At 44.0% G+C, this 23,849-nt stretch overlaps 1 protein-coding gene across 1 annotated transcript in view; it reads left to right on the top strand.

Annotated features, from left to right (window-relative positions):
• Window positions 1-23,849, top strand: part of CNTNAP5 (contactin associated protein family member 5) — a 322,294-nt gene that overhangs the window by 257,484 nt on the left and 40,961 nt on the right. The window contains exons 14-16 of the mRNA XM_072122032.1: window positions 13,457-13,607; window positions 22,351-22,478; window positions 22,565-22,735. Coding sequence (XP_071978133.1) covers window positions 13,457-13,607; window positions 22,351-22,478; window positions 22,565-22,735 — 450 coding nt within the window. The remainder of the gene's footprint in view (window positions 1-13,456; window positions 13,608-22,350; window positions 22,479-22,564; window positions 22,736-23,849) is intronic.

Genomic DNA, 23,849 nt, shown 5'->3' with positions numbered 1-23,849 from the left:
TGGCTTTCCATATCTTTTAGAATTCCCATTGCAGAAATGTTCAATTCTAGCCCATATCTCCCGTCCATAAAACCAATGATTAGATCCGTGTTTATGATAAGATAATTGTCAGCCAGGAAGATTCTGTCCGTATCTGTTGCCTAAATTTGGTATTTTTGCCCCTTTCTATCATTGATCTTCCCTGTTTCCTTGTTATTGTACAGGGGAAGCTGCAGTCATGTAACTAAGTTTCCATCCATTCCCAATCCCAGGGCCCGGTTACACTGTAGCCTGAGAAGGGTTAATAGCCATGAATAATAGGTCTGGCACCAAGTTCTGTGTTGGGCATCCCTGATTGGATCTGAGACCGCAGCATGTGGGCGTCGGATACCTGGAGCTGCTGGGACGCCGTGTGTCAGCTCTTATGGCATCTCCTGCTGTTGGCCGGCTTGCTGTAGATGAGTCAGGGTTGATTAATATGTCCACGAGTTGATATTTTTTATCTGCGTTAATTAACTTAAATTGGCCGGAGTTTAGTGATCTGTCTGTCTCCCACCTGTCACCAATGAAAGTTGATATTTGTTTGTTTCCACAATAAAATAATAACATGTTTATTCCCGGAATATAATGTAATTGTGTCTCCAACGTGTGGCTCTCCTACTATGGAGAAACTACAACTCTGGAGGGCCACAGGTTGGAGACCACTGATGGAGCCCATCATCACCCTGTGACTCCTGTTCGCTCTTCGTCTTTTTATATTTTGTGAGGTTTTTTTTACATTGGTTGGAAGTAAGAACAAATGTTTTGGGGGGAATTTCATAGAACATCCAAACCAAGGTTCAGTATCTGGATCTTCTGTATGATGGAGAGTTGGCACAGAAAACGGCCCTGAATGTAGGATTATTCAACCTCTAGTCATGGTGGGGTCTTCAACACAGATATGATCGAGCCAAAGATGTTGTCTTAAATTGGACTTTCCTTTGGTGACGCCATTGTCTTCCTTGACTTGGTCGTATTTATGAACATAGAGGAAGGCTGTGATATTCGAGATGAGACAAAGTTTTGGATTGGCTTTACATTTTAACCCAAAAACATGGATGTTTTTGTTGTGCACATGGCTGATGACAGACAAGTCTGATTTTATTACAGAACAAGAGAAATATCCAAGTTTCAGAATAAGGCAATGTATGTGGCTTCTATGGTACTCTCATGCCCCTCTTTAATGGATGACCCCTTATGGGTAGTAGACAGGTATTTATGTAGGATATCATGAAGCTTATTTTCGGTCTAGGACATCACTGAATGGAATTCTTAAAAATTTGCAGAAAAGGGAGACTTGTAAGCTAAAAACTTAGATGACTAATAAGAAATGAATATTATCCTGCATTGTAGCTGAAGACTATCCTGACACGTGGGAATATGATACGCTCTAGACATCTTCTTGAACACCTACTTGAAATAATTCAGTATAAAATGTCTCTCCAAGCTGCTGAACTCCATCCCTGAATTTTAGTGAACTCTTTCTGCGAGGATCTAGCTGGTGACCATGACTATCCAGATATTTGTTGCTCCAGACTTTGAACCATGAATCCAACTTGGACCTTATTTGTTTATTCCCGGTTTGGACTCCTGGCCCATCTTCTGACTGTGTTCATCTCCTGCTACTCCCCATGTGACGCCCATTGGGGGTCATTTACTAAGGGCCCGATTCGCGTTTTCCCGACGTGTTACCCGAATATTTCCGAATTGCGTCGATTTCCCCTGAATTGCCCCGGGATTTTGGCGCATGCGATCGGATTGTGGCGCATCGGCGCTGGCATGCACACGACGGAAATCGGGGGGGGGGAAACCCAACGGATTCAGAAAAACTGCCGCATTTAAAAAAAAAAAAAATCTGTCGCGGAGCTTACACTTACCTTCACTCAGCCCGGCTCGGTGACCTCCAGTGCGTTCCGATGCTTTTTCAGCGCAGCAGCGCCACCTGGTGGACGTCGGAGGAACTACCTTAATGAATCCCGGCCGGACCCGAATCCACCGCAGAGAACGCGCCGCTGGATCGCGAATGGACCGGGTAAGTAAATCTGCCCCATTGTCTCTGATTGAGCTGTAGAGGACCTGCCTCTAATCATTGACCTTCTAGGGGAGGATGATCGGGCTCAATCAGATGATGAAAACCACATTCCACAACCAGATTCCTAAAATCAGTGGTTCCCAATGTATGGGTTGTGATCTCCTCAGGGGTTGTGTATAGAGCTGTGGGTGGATTGGTACAAAATTTCAATAACTCCCATCAATCACTCAGCCCTGAGGCTTGTTTTCACCATTATTTCGGCTGTAATGTGCGGTGCTGTGGTTCTGCAGTCATGATATTGCTAGTTATAAATGTAATCCATTGGCTTTGAGTATTTTGTGTCATTGTTGCCCTAAATGCTTCTATTTTAGTCAATAGTTAAAATATTGTTATTTTTAATAAGGCTGAATATAGGACAATAGAATTTGGATCAGTCTTTCAAAAAGTTTGGAATCGTCTTCTGTAGACATTGGGGCACATTTACTAAGGGTCGGAATCACGTTTTTCTGCCGGGTTTTCACAAATTTTTCCGATTTGCACCAAATTGCCCCAGGATTTTGGCGGACACAATCGGATTGTGGTGCTTCGGCGTTGGCTTTCATGTGGCAGAAATCGGGGGGCATGGGCGTCGGAAAACCCGACGGATTCGGAAAAACCGTGGAATTTTTAAAAAAAATTTGTGTCGTAAAAATAGCACTCACATACACCGAGACGGCGGAGGTGAACTCCGGCGGACTTCAGCGCAGCAGCGACACCTAGTGGACATCGGCTGCACGGACCTTAGTGAATCCCGGCAGAATCCGAATCTGCGTCGGAGAACACGTCGCTGGATCGCGACTGGACCAGGTAAGTAAATCTGCCCCAATGTGATTTTCATCTGTGTCAAACCAGTTGTGATCCAAAATATTCCCTTCTTTGGTTCCAGACCCTTCCAAGCCTTCTATCATCTACCTTTGATAGGACATTGATCTTTGTGAATACTCAAAATTGTTTACTCCCCTTCCCTACAGAGAAGCCATTTGCTTTGATTTTGTGTTCCTTGGGCTTTGTGTCCACACGGACAAGTTCTGATGACACACATGAGTCTTTGACCCACATCTAACAATATGTTTTTAGCTGGAAGTCTCCCGAGGATTGGAATCCTTTCATGGCTCCTTCCCCGGCTGCGCTACGTGCCTGCAATTGTTAACTTCAAGGCTTCTTTTTGTGGAAAGAAACCTTAACCTCATTGAATCAAAAGCAAGAAAATAACAGGCGGACGCTCGACAAGGACTTTGATAAACACCGGGCCGGATGTAACTAGATTCGTACCTTGACCCGATCTCTTGTATTCTTATCAATCTGCTTCAACCTTCTTCCCTTTCTTGGTAAAGATTTATCCAAGATTTTTCTAACAAAAAAAACATCCTTTGATGTTTCTATGTTACTTTGATGATAGAAAATTCCCCAAACTGTTTTGGGTTTGATTCTGTAGAATCATCTATCACCAGATTTGAATTGGTCGGAATGGAAAGTTCTGAAAGGTTGTGTATGACATTCTGAGGTCAAGCTCTGACGACGCGTTGGCCATGTTATACTTCCCGGAGTATGGCTGCGAGGTCTTAGTTACAAGGACCTTGGATGGGGACCTGGAAGGTGTAAATAAATACCATATATACCCGAGTATAAGCCGACCCAAGTATAAGCCGAGGCCCCTAATTTTAGCACAAAAACCTGATAAAACCTATATTTTTTTTACTTGAGTATAAGCCGAGTTTGAGGTTTCAGCATATTTTTTGTGCTGAAAAGCTAGGCTTATATTCGAGTATATATGGTAGTTTCCTGGAGTTGTCCCATAGACTGAAAAAACTAGCTGTTCCAAGGACTCTGATGGGCCTGGACCTGGTACCGCTGACCATGAATAGCTGATGGACCCTCTAAGTTCTAGGACTCGTACAGACCATCCACCTGCTCCTTCTTGGTCCCTGGCTACAGGTTCCGTTCCACCTGTCCAGGGTCCTGGATCTCATATTGGCCCCCGGAGATGCAAATTTTTATTTGTGTATGTCGCCTTGTAGGAACAATTCCAATCTATATCCCTCAAACATGTAGTAGGGGCCGATACCTGGATTTTCTAGGGGCCCTCACTCCGACGTTGTGCCGGTGGCCCCCACTCCTAGTTGTCTTATGTCCATGTAGGACCCTTGGTGTAGCAGGGACCTTCTATACATCATGTTCATCTCTCGTCTTTGCTACATTGTAGACCCCATCAGCTTCTACTAAGAGTACATTAGATTGTACACATCGCATTACAGTAGACCGAGCCGCGTGTCATTGGCAGTCGGAGTGACCCCATAAATCCCCTCTATGCAATAAACTTCTGTCTATAAGAGCTTTTCTGTCTTGCAGATCAATAGTTTACGATTTTTGCTTGTCAATAAGAACAAGCAGCGGAGATGACAGCAACACAATCTTCATGGGGGGGCTGCTGTTATATGACATTGGGTCCCCGGGGGCCCCCTCACTTTTTATATTGGTTGCTTGCAGCATTAATCTCACACTCCCTGGCAATAAAAAGCCAACATGAGAGGACATTAGGTCCATGGCCGTAATATGTTCCCAGTCCCAGCGCAGGGATGTGTCACAGAGCCGGGGCATCATGTTATATCTCACACCCTGGATACAAGGTACCGGATATTCCTCGTACATGGAAGAAATGGTAGATACAACGTATTGCAGAGCCGAGTATTACAATATAACTATGAAGAGTCCAACTCAAAGAGAAACCATCAGCAGGTGTCACCACGTAGAGTGCAGCTAGTGCTCTGTATTGTCCGTGGAGAGATGTGTAATCCTACCTCACACTGCTGTGCTCTGTACTCTCTGCAGCCAGTGTTATGTATTGTCCCTGGAGAGATGTGTAATCCTACCTCACACTGCCGTGCTCTGTGCTCTCTGCAGCCAGTGTTATGTACTGTCCCTGGAGAGATGTGTAATCAGACCTCACACTGCTGTGCTCTGTGCTCCCTGCAGCCAGTATTATGTATTGTCTCTGGAGAGATGTGTAATTAGACCTCACACTCCTGTGCTCTGTGCTCCCTGCAGCCAGTGTTATGTATTGTCCCTGGAGAGATGTGTAATCAGACCTCACACTGCTGTGCTCTGTGCTCTCTGCAGTCAGTGTTATGTATTGTCCCTGGAGAGATGTGAATCAGACCTCACACTGCTGTGCTCTGTGCTCTCTTTAGCCAACGCTATGCATTGTCCCTGTAGAGATGTGTAGTTATACCTTTGTGTATGTTGTTAGTAGCAGCAGGACTGTGAAATATGGATTTGTATTGCAGGATGGTAGCTTCTCCAAGGTCACCAGGTGTGTCCTCACACTGCTGTGCTCTGTGCTCACGGCAGACATCTCATCTTTTGTGTCATCAAGTCTCTTCCAGAGAAGGTTATTAAATGGATGTTCCCACAGTATTTGCTATAGAGATCTGAAACATTTACCTTTCTCCACAACTGGGGTCATCCAACCCCAAACACCAAATATATGTGGAGAATGACTGCAGAGGCTTCATGTTCACTTCCATGGACGTGGTTGTGTTTCCATGTGCCTCCCATGAGGCATAACATTTACATACAGCCTTAAGGAACCCCCCAGATTACACAGAGCAGCATCACCAGGTGACACACTCAGCTCTGCTACATCACAACTCTGCTATTTCCTGGCATTTTCACAGAGGTTTCTGTGCAGTCACCGGCATCACACAGAAGCCCCTGATATCAGCCGGCACCTGCTCAGGTCTCATTTCATCCTAGGAGACCCCGGGAACATGATTAATCTGCACTGGGGCAGAGTCAGGGGGGATCACAGGTGGGGGTCCGGGCCTCAGTCTGATTCGCAGGGACAGCTCCAGTAATGGAGGCTCCGTGCGGTCACGTCTTAGTCTTTTCCAATCTAGTTTGAGACGTGTTTGTTCCCCCAGCGCAGGGACACCTAGAAGCAAGACAAATTGTCCTGACAGCTGAGAATTAGACCTGCACCCTGTAACCTGAGCGCAGCCACAGGCGCAGCAGGGGGTGACGTGAGCTCAGAATACAGTCACGCTACTGGACCCGACCCGCCACCTCCTCACATGGAGCGCTCTATATCTGTCTATGGGGGATGTAGCAGAGCCGACAGAGCTCATTACATAGATAAGACCTGCACATCCTGACATATCAGGGTTTATTCAGATATATAGTAAGAGAGATCTGCGGGAATATACACTACAACATCTACATGGATGGACACTTATCACCCATTTAAGACATATTTTAATAATTATCCGATTTGGCTGGACTTACTCTTAAAGGGAAACCGTCAGCAGGTGTGAACATACAGACAGCAGCCGGTGTTATGTATTGTCCCTGGAGAGACGTGTAATCAGACCTCACACTGCTGTGCTCTGTGCTCCCTGCAGCCAGTGCTATATATTGTCCCTGGGGATATGTGTAATCAGACCTCCCACTGCTGTGCTCTGTGCTCTCTGCAGCCAGTGTTATGTATTGTCCCTGGAGAGATGTGTAATCAGACCTCACACTGCTGTGTTCTGTGCTCTCTGCAGCCAGTGTTATGTATTGTCCCCGCAGAGATGTGTAATCAGACCTCACACTGCTGTGCTCTGTACTCTCTGCAGCCAGTGTTATGTATTGTCCCCGCAGAGATGTGTAATCAGACCTCACACTGCTGTGCTCTGTGCTCTCTGCAGCCAGTGTTATGTATTGTCCCTGGAGAGATGTGTAATCAGACCTCACACTGCTGTGTTCTGTGCTCTCTGCAGCCAGTGTTATGTATTGTCCCCGCAGAGATGTGTAATCAGACCTCACACTGCTGTGCTCTGTACTCTCTGCAGCCAGTGTTATGTATTGTCCCCGCAGAGATGTGTAATCAGACCTCACACTGCTGTGCTCTGTGCAGCCAGTGTTATGTATTGTCCCTGGAGAGATGTGTAATCAGACCTCACACTGCTGTGCTCTGTGCTCTCTGCAGCCAGTGTTATGTATTGTCCCTGGAGAGATGTGTAATCAGACCTCTCACTGCTGTGCTCTGTGCTCTCTGCAGCCAGTGTTATGTATTGTCCCTGGAGAGATGTGTAATCATACCTCACACTGCTGTGCTCTGTGCTCTCTGCAGCCAGTGTTATGTATTATCTCTGGATAGATGTGTAATCAGACCTTTGTGTAAGTTGTTAGTAGCAGCAGGACTGTGACATATGGGTCTATATTCTGAGGTTGTAACTTCTTAATGTGTACATGGGATGTGTCCTCACACGGCTGTGCTCTGCGGTGTAATCCTGCGGTGGCTTACATTCCAAATAGTGGGAAAAGATATAGACCAATCAAATGTTCAGTGCTCAGAGCACAGCAGTGTGAGGTTTTGGTATCTGTCATCTGTTGCGGGAACTAGAATTTGATTGGTTGATAGAAGCTCCTCCCTTGCTACATTGTTCATTTCTTTTCCTTAAAGGGGGTGCACTGCTTATATGACCCGGGGCTGAGGGTGAAGGGTCAGATGAATGGAGCTGCTTGTTGCTTGTTATGCAGCTGCTCCATTCATTTTCTACGGGAGAAGTGTTATACAACGTTGCGATATCTTTATTAGTATCACATCCTCCTTATTACACGTTACGTCCAGAAATCTCATTGTTTTCCAGCGACAGGCGGCGGCGGAGGGCAGCGACATAAAGTAACGGCGTCTATAATTAGGTGTCTCTGCGTGGCGGCTGCTGACGCTTTGTGCCGCGCCGTAATGATGTTACATTTAGTGGGGATTTTGATACTATACTTTGGAATAACAAGTCGCCGCCTCCCGCTGCTTCCATGTAATCAGCATCGGTATTACTATGATTATTCCCGCAAAAACAATCGATCTCCGGATTTATGTAGCAGGGAGGAAAAAGTTTTGCTTTGTGTTCTGGAGGATCTTTCTATGCAAATGAATGTTCAGAATCGAGAGAGATAAATGAGACGGGAACAAGTGGAGGCGGCGTTCCCGGACTTCATCTAGCGCCACTTTCATCAGACTCAAGGAGAACGTTAATAAGGAGAAGACGACTGCCAGACTTCCCAGCAAATGTTTATGTGCAGTTATTAGACCGGCCAACAGGGGGCAGCGCATGCACAGTGCAGGAAATAAACCCGCACTCCAGGGAGTCTACACCTCCCCCACCTCTACAACCTCATATCACTCCTCTATGGCCGCCTGTGGGTGCTGCTTCCTGCTCCTATACTGAGCAGGTTAGAAGAGATCCGACTAATTACCTATTACACACAGTTAAGGTAACTAATACAACTTCAATATGGAAGAGCAGCTGTGGAGCACAAACTGCAGCCCTAAGAAGTGCAAAGACAAAGCCAGTTAATGGAGTCCATCTACCACCTCCCCCCATATATTAAATATCCAACTTCATATATCTAATATACAGGAACTTCAGTACGGTTGCTGATGGTTTCCACCTCTGGTTTGGAGGAGGAAGAGCAGCTGTGGAGCACAAACTGCAGCCCTAAGAAGTGCAAAGACTAAGCAGGATAATGGAGTCCATCTACCACCTCCATATATCTAATATACAGGAACTCACTGCTGTGGGTTTCCAACTCTGGTTTGGAGGAGGAAGAGCAGCTAAGTAGCTGTTAATACTGCGGAGACTCCGGAGCAGCGCTCGGCACGGCTTAGGATTTTACACTTCTTAGTCTTTGCTTTTCTATTACTTTCAGGTCAGATCAGCTGAGTCTATTTCCTTCAGCGTTATCATATTCCAGACAGAGACAGTGCCCCCTCCAGGCACCTGTGACCTTAATAGAATTGTAGTCGCCTCAAACCTCCAAAAAAGTTCAGCAACTTCAGTGATTGGGGAGATGAAGCTGCTGCAGTGCATCATGGGAAAAATCTATGCAAATCAGCTCCTCTTCTGTGCTCTCATAGCTCTCAGCCCCTGTGTAGCTGATCCTTCTATTAATGGTCTATCCTGGAGAACATACTGAAGGTATCCATTTAGGATCTGGTTATTTATAGGTTCCTCTTTAGGATCAAATCAGTTGGAGGTTTGACATAGGATTTTGTTAGTCGTGGTGTCATGGCCCACAGGGGGGTTCAGCTGCCGAGATGGGCCAGTCGGATCCTCGTAGATTCACCTATGAAATCTGGTCATTTGTAGGTATTATAGCACTTATATACCTATACATAGGGGGCAGTATTATAGTAGTTATATACCTATACATAGGGGGCAGTATTATAGTAGTTATATTCTTGTACATAGGGGGCAGTATTATAGTAGTTATATACCTATACATAGGGGGCAGTATTATAGTAGTTATATTCTTGTACATAGGGGGCAGTATTATAGTAGTTATATCCTTGTACATAGGGGGCAGTATTATAGTAGTTATATTCTTGTACATAGGGGGCAGTATTATAGTAGTTATATCCCTGTACATAGGGGGCAGTATTATAGTAGTTATATTCTTGTACATAGGGGGCAGCATTATAGTAGTTATATTCCTGTACATAGGGGGCAGTATTATAGCAGTTATATTCTTGTACATAGGGGGCAGTATTATAGTAGTTATATTCTTGTACATAGGAGGCAGTATTATAGTAGTTATATTCTTGTACATAGGGGCAGTATTATAGTAGTTATATTCTTGTACATAAGAGGCAGTATTATAGTAGTTATATTCCTGTACATAAGAGGCAGTATTATAGTAGTTATATTCTTGTACATAGGGGGCAGTATTATAGTAGTTATATTCTTGTACATAGGGGGCAGTATTATAGTAGTTATATTCTTGTACATAGGGGGCAGTATTATAGTAGTTATATCCTTGTACATAGGGGGCAGTATTATAGTAGTTATATTCTTGTACATAGGAGGCAGTATTATAGTAGTTATATTCTTGTACATAGGGGGCAGTATTATAGTAGTTATATTCTTGTACATAGGGGGCAGTATTATAGTAGTTATATTCCTGTACATAGGGGGCAGTATTATAGTAGTTATATTCTTGTACATAAGAGGCAGTATTATAGTAGTTATATTCCTGTACATAGGGGGCAGTATTATAGTAGTTATATTCCTGTACATAGGGGGCAGTATTATAGTAGTTATATTCTTGTACATAGGGGGCAGTATTATAGTAGTTATATTCTTGTACATAGGGGGCAGTATTATAGTAGTTATATTCTTGTACATAGGGGGCAGTATTATAGTAGTTATATTCTTGTACATAGGGGGCAGTATTATAGTAGTTATATTCCTGTACATAGGGGGCAGTATTATAGTAGTTATATTCTTGTACATAAGGGGCAGTATTATAGTAGTTATATTCTTGTACATAGGGGGCAGTATTATAGTAGTTATATTCCTGTACATAGGGGGCAGTATTATAGAAGTTATATTCTTGTACATAGGGGGCAGTATTATAGTAGTTATATTCCTGTACATAGGGGGCAGTATTATAGTAGTTATATTCTTGTACATAAGGGGCAGTATTATAGTAGTTATATTCTTGTACATAGGGGCCAGTATTATAGTAGTTATATCCCTGTACATAGGGGGCAGTATTATAGTAGTTATATTCTTGTACATAGGGGGCAGTATTATAGTAGTTATATTCTTGTACATAGGGGCAGTATTATAGTAGTTATATTCTTGTACATAGGGGGGAGTATTATAGTAGTTATATTCTTGTACATAGGGAGCAGTATTATAGTAGTTATATTCTTGTACATAGGGGCAGTATAATAGTAGTTATATTCTTGTACATAGGGGGCAGTATTATAGTAGTTATATTCTTGTACATAGGGCGCAGTATTATAGTACTTATATTCCTGTACACGGGGGCAGTATTATAGCAGTTATATTCTTGTACATAGGGGGTAGTATTATAGTAGTTATATTCTTGTACATAGGGGGCAGTATTATAGTACTTATATTCCTGTACACGGGGGCAGTATTATAGCAGTTATATTCTTGTACATAGGGGGTAGTATTATAGTAGTGATATTCTTGTACATAGGGGACAGTATTATAGTAGTTATATTCTTGTACATAGGGGGCAGTATTATAGTAGTTATATTCTTGTACATAGGGGCAGTATAATAGTAGTTATATTCTTGTACATAGGGCGCAGTATTATAGTACTTATATTCCTGTACACGGGGGCAGTATTATAGTAGTTATATTCTTGTACATAGGGGGCAGTATTATAGTAGTTATATTCTTGTACATAGGGGCAGTATTATAGTAGTTATATTCCTGTACATAGGGGCAGTGTTATAGAAGTAACATTTCTGTAGATAGAGGCAGTATTGTAGTATTATAGCAGTATATAAGTTCACCATATCTATTAGCAGACACATGGATACACGCTGTATATAGTATCTCCCACCTAGAGATGATGGAGTGAGTCTGATAACGGGGGAATGAATTGTTTGGCAGTAATTAATCAAATGAAAAACAAGGTGATGTCGCCTCGTTTATAACGTGTGACTAATGATATGTGTTACCCTGAAGAATATGTAAATTAGCCTCTTTATTTTCACAACATCTTGGAAACAATCATCATATTTGTTATGTGTATTGTTTTGGTAATTTATCACCGGTGGGTTGTGATTAGCTGCCACTTTCCCATCAGGTCCTTGTCACATCTCAGGTCTCTGCTGATGATAGAGGCTGCAGGTCTTATCCTCCATGTATTTGTACAAAGGGGCGCATTTACTTATCCGGTCCGGTCTCGATCCCCAATCCGGACGGTCCGACAAAGATGAAGTTTGGCGCGATTCACGTAGCTCGTGCGCCCGATTTCCTGCATCGCTTCCCAGCTGAGGTCCGCCGGAGTTCACCTTCTTCTTCCCAGTGCTTGTAAGTGCTTGTCCTGCGACACAATTTGAAATGTTAAATCCTGTGCGTAGTCTGAATCCGTCCGGTTGTCCGATGGCCCAACCCCCGATTAGTGTCGCATGCAAGCCGGCACCGATGCGCCAAAATCCGATGGCGTGCGACACAATCGAAAATTGTCTGAATATCTGACCAAAGTGAGGCCGCAGGACCCTTGGTAAATGAGCCCCAGTGGGGCACATTTACTTACCTGGTCCAGTCGCGATCCAGCGGCGTGTTCTCCGTCGAGGATTCGGGTCTGCTGGGATTCAGTAAGGTCCATGTGCCCCATATCCACCAGGTGTCACTGCGGCACTGAGGTCCACCGGAGTTCACCTTCTTCGTCCCGGTGCATGTAAATGCTGACCTTGCGACACAAATTCTTTTTCCGAATCCATAGGGTAGACCGATGGCCACGCCCCCCGATTTCTGTCGCGTGAAAGCAGGCGCCAATGCGGCAAAATCCGATCGTGTGCGCCAAAAGGTGCAATTCAACACAAATTGGAAATCGTCAGGAAACCCGCCGAAGGTGCGTGATTCAGACTCTTAGTAAATGAGCCCCAGTGTGCCCATCGCTGATGCTCTATAGAGTCGCCTCCTCACCTCAGCCTCTGAGAAATGAAACGTTCAGGTTCAGTCTGTCTTTGCTTTCCTCATCATGTATAAGATCTCTGCTTGCTGTAGTTGTAGTGGAATATTCTTGTTTATATCAAAAGACTGAAAATCCAGAAAACCAAAAACAACTTCCTTTATTATATATGTTGATGAATTGTATTGTTATTTTATTTGTATTTCTTATACATATATATATATATATATAAATTACATATAAATTACATTAAATCTATTTCTGTTCTATGACCATAGTGATGTCACTGTTTGTACATGTAGGTGATCTTAGTGATTTTTATTAAAGGAAATCTACCATGAAAATTAATCACAACAAACCAGGGACATTACTCATAGATCCAGGCACCGGGACTGTGGTAATCTTCTTATATTTGTTATCCATGGCCTCCTTCCTTCTAAAATCAACCTTTACAAATATGCTAATGAGCCTGAAAGGCTCTGGGGGGCATTAACATAGCCCCTCTGTGCTGTAGATTCATTTGCTGCTACACTGTCTGTCCCTCCCCTCTGCCCACTCAGCACTTCCCCCCTTCCCTCTGTCTGATGTAGTCTCTCACATTGTGAGAGCGGAAGCACTCCTGCACAGTGTAACAGCCTGTGAAACTACAGCAGTGAGTTGCTCTGTTAATGCCCCCCTCAGGGCTCTTATTGCTCATTAGTTGATTTTAGAAGGAAGGAGGCCATGGATAACAAAATCCCACCGTCCTGGTGCCTGGATCTATGAGTAAGTGCCCCCTGGTTTATCAGGACGGATTGTGATGGCTGATTTCCTTTAATATCCAGACCATCGCCCCCCACTGGACACGTTATTACAGGGGATGTACCGGGATGGATGGGGAGAGGTTGTTACATGCTTTCTAATTGGCTGTGTGTTGTCTGCTTGCAGATGGTTCCCCCTTCACCTGGTGGATGGGACGAGGCAATGAGAAGCGCACCTACTGGGGCGGCTCCTTACCTGGGCAGTGCACCTGCGGCTTCGAGGAAAGCTGCATCGATATGAGGCATTACTGCAACTGCGACGCCGACCGGAGCGACTGGTGAGACCTGGGATTTGTTACATATGATGTACATAGATGTAGCAGAGCCGGGATTGTCCATACATTGGATATTTATTCTTGATTGACACAAAGTCTTATGCTCCAATCACTTACAAAGCTGCATTCATATTTTTCCTGATTTTAGTCTTTCTGCTTGTCCAGTATCCGAAGTCTCTCCTACACAGTTATATTATCTGATTCAGATTTCCACTCCATGCAGTATTGGCCTTGTCCTCACACAGCTGTGCCCTGTACTCTCTGTGGGCAGTGCTAGGTTTAAGTCCCTTTAGATGCTTAATCATATCTATGAGTGAGCTGTTTGAAGCAGTAAAACTGTGGATGTGGATTTATCTCCCTAGATTATAACTCCTGCCTGTGAGTCCTCACACTGCTGTTCCCTGTACATCAAACTGCTCAGCTGGCCCTCCCCTCTGTTCTCAGCTGCCCCTCCCCTCTATCTGCAGCAGCTATCACTTACAACTAAAGGGGAGGGCTATATAGCAGCTCAATACAGATTACTAAGAGCACAGCAGTGTGAGGACACACCTCCAGTGCATTTGAGGAAGCTACATCAATGGAATATAAATCCTTATTTCACAGTCCTGCTGCTACTAGCAAAATACACAAAGGTCTGATTGCACATCTCTCCAGGGACAATACATAACACTGGCTGCAGAGAGCACAGAGCACAGCAGTGTGAGGTCTGATTACACATCTCTCCAGGGGCAATACATAACACTGGCTGCAGAGAGCACAGAGCACTGCAGTGTGAGGTCTGATTACACATCTCTCCAGGGACAATACATAACACTGGCTGCAGAGAGCACAGAGCACAGCAGTGTGAGGTCTGATTACACATCTCTCCAGGGGCAATACATAACACTCGCTGCAGAGAGCACAGAGCACAGCAGTGTGAAGTCTGATTACACATCTCTCCAGATACAATGCATAACACTGGCTGCAGAGAGCTCAGAGCACAGCAGTGTGAGGTCTGATTTCACATCTCTCCAGATACAATGCTTAACACTGGCTGCAGAGAGCACAGAGCACAGCAGTGTGAGGTCTGATTACACATCTCTCCAGGGACAATGCATAACACTGGTTGCAGAGAGCACAGAGCACAGCAGTGTGAGGTCTGATTACACATCTCCCCAGGGACAATGCATAACACTGGTTGCAGAGAGCACAGAGCACAGCAGTGTGAGGACATACAGCCACTTATTCATATAGAGCAGCACTATATATCTTATACTCTATCTGATAACAAAGCTGTATTCATTTTTATACTGGTTTAATTTTAGGTCTATACAATTTCTGTAGAGTTCTGTAGATGTACAATGTAGGATCCATAATGGGAATTAGCTGTAACGTTCTATCTCCCACAATGCAGTGCGACACGATGCACCTCTATAAGGGTGCATCCACATGTTCAGTTTCTCAGATGCAGAAAGCTGGTGTGGATGATAAACCTTTACTCCTATCCTAGGTTGGGCTTCTAAAACTGCAACTAAAAAACTGAATGTGTGAACGCGCCCTGAGAAATACACGTGTTTATCTCGAAAGATCCAGGAGATTGGTGATTGCAGCTCTGGGGCACAAATGTAACCGATAAATGTAAAGCCAAACGTTGCTACAATGCAGCAGACAAGCGGTTAATACTCCAAGCATAAAAAGTAAGAGACAATTCCCAGGCTCCTCGCTGCTTACCCCTTCCCCTCCCATTGTGAATTTCCATAAATGAAGCTCGGAGCTGCTGCGGCGCTGCTTCATTGCTGCCTCCCGTCACATAACAAAGCCGAGAAATGAAATATTAATTAATTGTGGAACGAGAGTCTGAGTTACAGGGAGAAATCAATGGAGGCATCAATATTTATTACTGATTAATAGCAGGAGCCCAGGTGTGCGCCCCCCGGGGGCAGAGCTCGGTACTGAGCCCCTCATAGAACTTTCCATCCCCAGATAATGAATAGATTCATCTCCCAGTAAATACTAATTATGACTGAGGCTTCGCCCCCGGCCATTAGAAGCCCAGATTATAACGGAGGTGACGCCTCTTCACTCTGAATTAAGGGCACGGGGTGTACAGAACCTTCTTGTATCAAGTTATCGAAGGTTGCACCTTAGGGTGATGCCACACATGGCGTTTTGAACCCATTTTGAATCCGTTTTGAATCCTTTTTTGGCCCGTTTTTAAGCAAAATGCGTGCTTTTTGCTTAAAAACGGGCCAAAAACGGATTCAAAACGGTTTCAAAACACCATGTGTGGCATCACCCTTAGGAACCTGCACAATCCCATAGGAATCCACGGAAAATGCATATTTTTCTTGGAACCTGCTGGAATTTTGAATGTTTTATCCAAAGTGCATTCAGATGGATGTAATCACCGCGCAATTCTCAACTCAAAAGAAAAAGAATAGTTGTACACGTTCCCCTAGGAATGAATGGAACCAGCTCTTCTAGGAACGCGCTGAAAACCTTTACTTTTTGCCTAAGGCCAGCGGCACAAGTGGCGATTTCGAGCCGTTTTTGGGCAATTTTTAAGCAGTCCGTTAAAAAACGCATTAGTTTTTGACCAGTTTTACCAATTATCTTAATTAAAACGGGTCAAAAACTGATGTATTTACAAAAAACACATCAGTTTTTAATGGACTGCTAAAAAATCTGTTGCGATTTCAAACGCATTGAAAACGGATACATTTTTCGAATGGTTGCTTGCGTTTTTAAAAGTGCATTGCGTGATGTGCGGTCATAGCAGGGAGCCGTGTCTCTTGGAATTTGTAAAAGAAAACCTTTTAAAAGCGCAATGAAAATGCACCTCAAAAACGCAGGGGAGAAAACGCCAAGTTAAGACACATTAATCAACAACCCATTGAAAAAGCCAATATATTAGTTTGTTACATTGGGGCTCATTTACTAAGGGTCCGAATTGGGCATTTTCGTCGGGGTTCCCGACGATTTCCAATTTGCGCTGAATTGCCCCAGGATTTTAGCGCCCACTATCGGATTTTGGCTCATCGGCACCAGCTTTCACGCAACAGAAATGGGGGGTGTGGCCGTCGGACAGCCCGACAGTTTCGGAAAAACCGCAGAGTCAGCACTTACATGCACCGGGAAAAAGCAGGTGAACTCTGGTGGCCCTCGGCCCAGCAGCGACACCCGCAGGATATCGGGCGCACGACCTTAGTAAATCCTGGCAGACCCCAATCAGATCTCGACTGGACCGGGTAAGTAAATGTGCCCCACTGTATCAGTGTAAGTTTCCTGGTAATTTGTTACATTGTATCAGTGTAAGTGTCCTGGTAGTTTGTTACATTGTATCAGTGTAAATGCCCTGGTAGTTTGTTACATTGTATCAGTGTAAGTTTCCTGGTAGTTTGTTACATTGTATCAGTGTAAGTGTCCTGGTAATTTGTTACATTGTATCAGTGTAAGTGTCCTGGTAGTTTGTTACATTATATCAGTGTAAGTGTCCTGGTAGTTTGTTACATTGTATCAGTGTAAGTGTCCTGGTAGTTTGTTACATTGTTTCAGTGTAAGTGTCCTGGTAGTTTGTTACATTGTTTCAGTGTAAGTGTCCTGGTAGTTTGTTACATTGTATCAGTGTAAGTTTCCTGGTAGTTTGTTACATTGTTTCAGTGTAAGTGTCCTGGTAGTTTGTTACATTGTATCAGTGTAAGTGTCCTGGTAGTTTGTTACATTGTATCAGTGTAAGTGTCCTGGTATTTTGTTACATTGTATCAGTGTAAGTGTCCTGGTAGTTTGTTACATTGTGTCAGTGCAAGTTTCATGATAGTTTGTTACATTGTTTCAGTGTAAGTGTCCTGGTAGTTTGTTACATTGTATCAGTGTAAGTTTCCTGGTAGTTTGTTACATTGTATCAGTGTAAGTTTCCTGGTAGTTTGTTACATTGTATCAGTGTAAGTGTCCTGGTAGTTTGTTACATTGTATCAGTGTAAGTGTCCTGGTAGTTTGTTACATTGTATCAGTGTAAGTGTCCTGGTAGTTTGTTACATTGTATCAGTGTAAGTGTCCTGGTAGTTTGTTACATTGTATCAGTGTAAGTGTCCTGGTAGTTTGTTACATTGTATCAGTGCAAGTTTCATGATAGTTTGTTACATTGTTTCAGTGTAAGTGTCCTGGTAGTTTGTTACATTGTATCATTTCTAGTAATATGTAGCAGCCTGATTAGGTCACATGATATGTTTAGATTGGATACAATATTTTATGGGAAGTTTCTGTATTTTGTAGAATTCCGGTAACATTAAGACGTTTCCCATCTCCGGATTCTCCTCGTGCGTCTTAATAACAAACAGAAGTGATATTTTCCTTTCGCCTTGTATTTGCTCGGCGGCTGCAGCGGAATTTGCTCCATTTGACCTCCTGATTTAAGATGTCTTTTGGATTTTGTGCCCTGCTGAGATGTGAAATATGTAGTTTGCCCGCTGACTGGAGGACTGGAGGGCAGCGAGGACGTGCCTGGGATTTTATGGCCTCTCTTATAGGGATTGCTATAATACCAAAGAAAAAATCGCAGAAATAACGTTTTTTTTCTGATAAAACCATGGACCTCAGGGAATTGAGAGGCAGCGATTGCAGATTGAGCTTCCAAATGGAAGTTTTCTGAGTTAAACACAACACGGTGAACCTGCACTTGAAGTTTCACAGAGTAATAAGAAGCAGCAGTAAGGCTGGGGCAGGAGCAGAGCCCCCATGTAACTACAAAATCGCAGGGGGGTTAGTAAGTTTTGTTACAGGGAACCTGTCAGCAGGTGTGACCATGCACCACATCCAGTGTTATGTATTGTCCCCAGAGAGATGTGCAATCAGACCTCACACTGCTGTGCTCTGTGCTCTCTACAGCCAGTGTTATGTATTGTCCCTGGAGAGATGTGTAATCAGACCTCACACTGCTGTGCTCTGTGCTCTCTGCAGTCAGTGTTATGTATTGTCCCTGGAAAGGTGTGTAATCAGACCTCACACTGCTGTGCTCTGTGCTTTCTGCAGCCAGTGTTATGTACTGTCCCTAGAGAGATGTGTAATCAGACCTCACACTGCTGTTCTCTGTGATCTCTGTAGCCAGTGTTATGTATTGTCCCTGGAGGGATGTGTAATCAGACCTCACACTGCTGTGCTCTGTGCTCTCTGCAGTCAGTATTATGTATTGTCCCTGGAGAGATGTGTAATCAGACCTCACACTGCTGTGCTCTGTACTCTCTGCAGCCAGTGTTATGTATTGTCCCTGGAGAGATGTGTAATCAGACCTCACACTGCTGTTCTCTGTGATCTCTGCAACCAGTGTTATGCATTGTCCCTGTAGAGATGTGTAATCAGACCTCACACTGCTGTGCTCTCTGCTCTCTGCAGCCAGTGTTATGTATTGTCCCTGGAGAGATGTGTAATCAGACCTCACACTGCTGTGCTCTGTGATCTCTGCAGCCAGTGTTATGTATTGTCCCTGGAGAGATGTGTAATCAGACCTCACACTGCTGTGCTCTGTGATCTCTGCAGCCAGTGTTATGTATTGTCCCTGGAGAGATGTGTAATCAGACCTCACACTGCTGTGCTCTGTGCTCTCTGCAGCCAGTGTTATGTTTTGTCCCTGGAGAGATGTGTAATCAGACCTCACACTGCTGTGCTTTGTGCTCTCTGCAGTCAGTGTTATGTATTGTCCCTGGAGAGATGTGTAATCAGACCTCACACTGCTGTGCTCTGTGCTCTGTGCAGCCAGTGTAATGTATTGTCCCTGGAGAGATGTGTAATCAGACCTCACACTGCTGTGCTCTGTGCTCTCTACAGTTATTGTTCCTAGAGAGATGTCTTATTATACCCTTGGTGGATGTTGCTAGTAGCAACAGGACTGTGATATATGGATTTATATTCTAGGATTGTAGCTTCTCCAAGTGCACAGGGGATGTATGCTCACACTGCCGTGCTCTCTGCAGCCAGTGTTAGTTATTGTCCCTGAAGAGATGTGTGATTATACCACTGCGGGCTGTTGGCTCTCTGCATTGAGCTGCTCCACAGCTTCTCCTCTCTGAGTAACAGCTGGAGGCATCAACTAAGAACCGGCTACAGCTTTTACCCAGAGCGGAGAAGAGATCTGAGAAATCGATTGGTGATTGCAGCTCCTTCTTATTAAAGGGTATTTGACTGTAAGTAGTTTAGTAAAAAGTAGCAGTCGTTGACTAGTGGCCAAAGACCAGCAGTGACTCATAGCCCTGGTCACTGCTGCATTGCACAGTCACCACCACTGGGCAATGAGTCCACAGTGTGAAACCAGAACCTACTGAGTAGCTCTTCTGCCTTGCAGCTCTGGAGTCCTGGGTTCGATTCCCACCCAGGTCAACATCTGCAAAGAGTTTGTATGTTCTCTCCGTGTTTGCGTGGGTTTCCTCCGGTTTCCTCCCACACTCCAAAACATACTGTTAGGTTGTTTAGATTGTGAGCCCCATGGGGACAGGGACCAATATGACATACTTTGGACCCAAGAGCTTCAGCCTTGACTCATTACTTTATCCGGACTTATTATATGGGTCAGTGTAGTAGATTTTGGGTCACTATGTAATTAAAGGGACAGTTCATTGTCTGGCACAGCCTGGAGAGTCTGTACAACCCATTATCGGGTGTATCCTGGTCCCCACAGCTGTTCCTGAATAACATCTAATATAGTGGATTGTGCCTTCAGGTCTTTGCACAGAAATTTCTGCTTCTTGTTTCCAATGAAAAATGGAAGCGACCCTTTAATTCTTCTCCGTGATCATCACCATGAATAATCCATGAAGAGGCAGAAGTTCCCATGTTGTTTTATTCATCGTATCAGCTGAGATCTTTGTGCTCCGATCCCACAACGTGATAAATATGGAAAAATCCTTCTGTGAACAGACAAAAGACACAAATGAAGAAAATAAGGGACGAGGAGACGCGTCGTGAGATGATGTCACCCACGTCACATTCTCTCCTCGTTCTGCTGCTGATTTTATCACTGATTTCTCCTGTAAATCAGTCACAGGTGCAGCTGCTGGGAATGATGCTGTTTGAGTGTCAGCTCTTGGGAACAATTGTCGCCATTGCTGTCATTCTAGCACAAAAAGATGCCGGGATCTTTAGTTTTTTTGGGCACAGAATTGTTGCGGATCATTTATAATGAGTTTGCTCCAGAAACAACAGATGTTTCCGACTATTCCGACTCCTCCGTCTTTTTTTGGCGGAAGTGGGCGCGGCCTAACTTTTCCACATTATGCGTCACATTTATGTATTTTTTGTCGGCATTGTTAGGCACAATTTTTGGCGCACAATAGACCAGGGAAAAAATGGTCAGAGAGCAAAATTAAGGCGCAGTCCATGTAAGATTTTAGCGCACATCTCATTGATGTCGGCATTTTTATGGCGTACGACTGATTATTACCGTCTACCCATTATTTACTTACAGCCGTGCGCCACTTTAATACATCGGGCTGTGCTTTCCGGAGACTGATCTCCAATGCCGACAGTCGTGCTTGTGCCAGAATTAGTAAATCCCCCCCATTGTGTATGAGCTGTAAATGTAGCAGAGCCGGATGTGTTATGTAACTTTCTGGAGCTGCAGGATTTACCAGCCGTCCTGTGTGGGATATCTCCAGGAGGGGCCAAAGGAAACCAAAAAATGTGCCAAATGACATCTGATTTATAACCTGTTATCTGCATATTGTGCTGCACGATCTCCTTCATCTCTCCTCCTCTTTGTAACTTTCTTGCTTCTTCCACCTTTTTCTTGTTACCTTGTTATTTTCTAATATTTTTCTCTCTATTTTTCCTGTTTGTTTCTTCCTACCCCTCCTCCACATCTTCTTCTCTTCTTTATTCTTTCTTTATTCCCTTCTCTGGTTTCTTCCTTCTCATCCTCTTGTTTTTGTTTCCTCTTCCATGGATCTGTCTTCTCCTTCTCTGTATCTACTCTCCGATCTCCCTGATCTTCATGTTCCTCTCCTCCTTATCACATTCTTTCACTTCTTTTCCCTTAATCGGATGCCTTTGTATTCCTCCCTTCTTGTCTTCTCAATCATCTTTTATCCTCAATTTTATTATTTTTATCAAAATTATTATTGTTGATTGTTATTTTCACTTTTGTTTCCTCTTCTCTTCTGACCTTTCTCTCTCTCTTGCCCTGTTACACCTCATCTCTTCCTTCATTCCTCCCTCCTCCTTCCTCACTTCCTCTTCCTTCCTTTTTCTACCTCCCGTTTTATGGTTACTTTCTGTTTCTCTTATTATTTCCAATTCTTTCTTTTCCTCTTCCCTGTTTCTGAATTATCTTGTGACTTTGTTTTCTTTTTTATCTTCTTTTATTCTTCTTCACTTTATTTATTACCCTTCGCCATTCTTATGTTTTTTTTCCCAACTCAACTTTGCTTCTTCTTCCTTTGATAAATCTCTTCTATATTTTTCTCCTCCTCCTTCTCTTTTCCATCCTCTTCTTCCTCTTCTCCTTCTTTATGTCTCTATTTTTCCTCTTGCTTTTTATTTTACCATCATTTTGATCACTTGCTGCTTTTACCCTGTTTTTATCATTTTCTTTCATTCTTCATTCTCTTTTCATCCTCTTCCTCCTTCTTACTCCCTCACTTCTTCCTTTCTTCTTTCTTTATCTCCTTTCCGTTCCTTCCTTCGTTCACTCCTTCTATGTGAATGTCCTCTCCGTTCTTGCTGGTCCCAATCCTCTGTTCCTTCCTCTTCCTTCTCCTCCCCCATGGTCTGTACCATGCAGGACCAGTGATATAGGATTCCTTACCTTTAAGGAACACTTACCGGTCTCACAGATTGTAATCACTGACACCAATAGATCGGGGTCAGAGGCCGCATGGAAAGTGGGTCCCCTGCGTTGCTATGGAGACAGTGAGTATACATCTGGATTTCTGCATCTATATATACATTCTTTGCAGTGACTTCATGATGAGTCTCGTCTTATCTCTCCTTCCCAGGAAGCTTTTGGAATTCGGCCTCCTTCACTTCCGGGATCTCTTACCTCTACTTTCCCACCTTCCATTCAGATTTCAGTGTTGATGTCTCATTTTTCTTCAAAACCACCAGTTTGTCCGGAGTCTTCTTGGAAAACCTTGGTGTCAAGGACTTTATAAGGATCGAGCTTGTGTGTAAGTAACATCTGTATCTGTATAATGTGTAGCGTATCCTGTGTGTGGATGATAAGAAATAATTGAGGAGCAAAGATTGGTATTTACGATGATCTACTGATTCTATCTCCCGCTGTTACCTGGAAGTTCTAGAGACAAGACCCCTAGAAATTAGTAGGGATCTCTAGATTATTATTACCCCTCTGTGATAATAGGGCTCATTTACTAAGGGTCCTTCGGATTCACTTTCGTCGGGTTTCCTGGCGATTTCTGTTTTGCGCCAAATTGCCCCGGGATTTTGGTGCACACGATCGGATTGTGTCACATTGGCACAAGCTTCGCACGCGACAGAAACCAGGGGGGCGTGGCCGTCGGACAACTCGATGGATTCGGACAAACCATGGAATTTAAAAATGGATTTGTGTCGCAAGATCAAGCACTCACATGCACTGGGATAAAGAAGGGGAACTCTGGCGGACCTCAGCGCAGCAGCGACGGATGCAGCAACTCGGGCGCACAAACTTAGGGAGTTATGCCGGACCCGAATCCTTGCCGGACAACGCACCGCGGGATCGCGACGGGACCGGGTAAGTAAATCTGCCCCAATGTGTCCTTTTGCTCTATAATGTGCTGCAGCCATATTGTAGTCAGTCCTGTAGACGGGTCTGATCCCTCCCGCACGATTAGTAGATGCATCCAATATTTATCACTTTTATGTTTGATTGGATTGGATATAGATCCGGAGCTCATTACTATAATTAGCTGCGGCCCTGGATGCCATAAAGCGGGACGCCCGAGGCCCTCAAACTCATTAAACCAATGATACGTTTTTTTGCGAGCTAATCGCCTGCTAATGAGGTTTGATAGACTGATAATTGCACATCAAAGTCCAATGCCGGCGTTTTCTCATTTTTGTGGAAGTAAAATTTTAAATAAAATAAACAGTCGTAAAGCAAAACCTTTCATTGGCGCTCGACACTTTCAACTGTTCCAAAAACTTGGTGGCAGAGAGAGAAAACTTTGAGAAGTCAAAATGAGGGGAATTATGGGAAATCTGCGGGGACTTTTATCAACTTCTTCTGCAGAGAAGTCACCCAGGAGGAAAGATGAGCAGGACCTCACGGTTTCTTATGGC

This window comes from Engystomops pustulosus, chromosome 8 (genome assembly GCF_040894005.1).
Source record: "Engystomops pustulosus chromosome 8, aEngPut4.maternal, whole genome shotgun sequence".
Taxonomy (NCBI): domain Eukaryota; kingdom Metazoa; phylum Chordata; class Amphibia; order Anura; family Leptodactylidae; genus Engystomops; species Engystomops pustulosus.
This window is presented reverse-complemented; position numbering and strand designations above follow the sequence as displayed.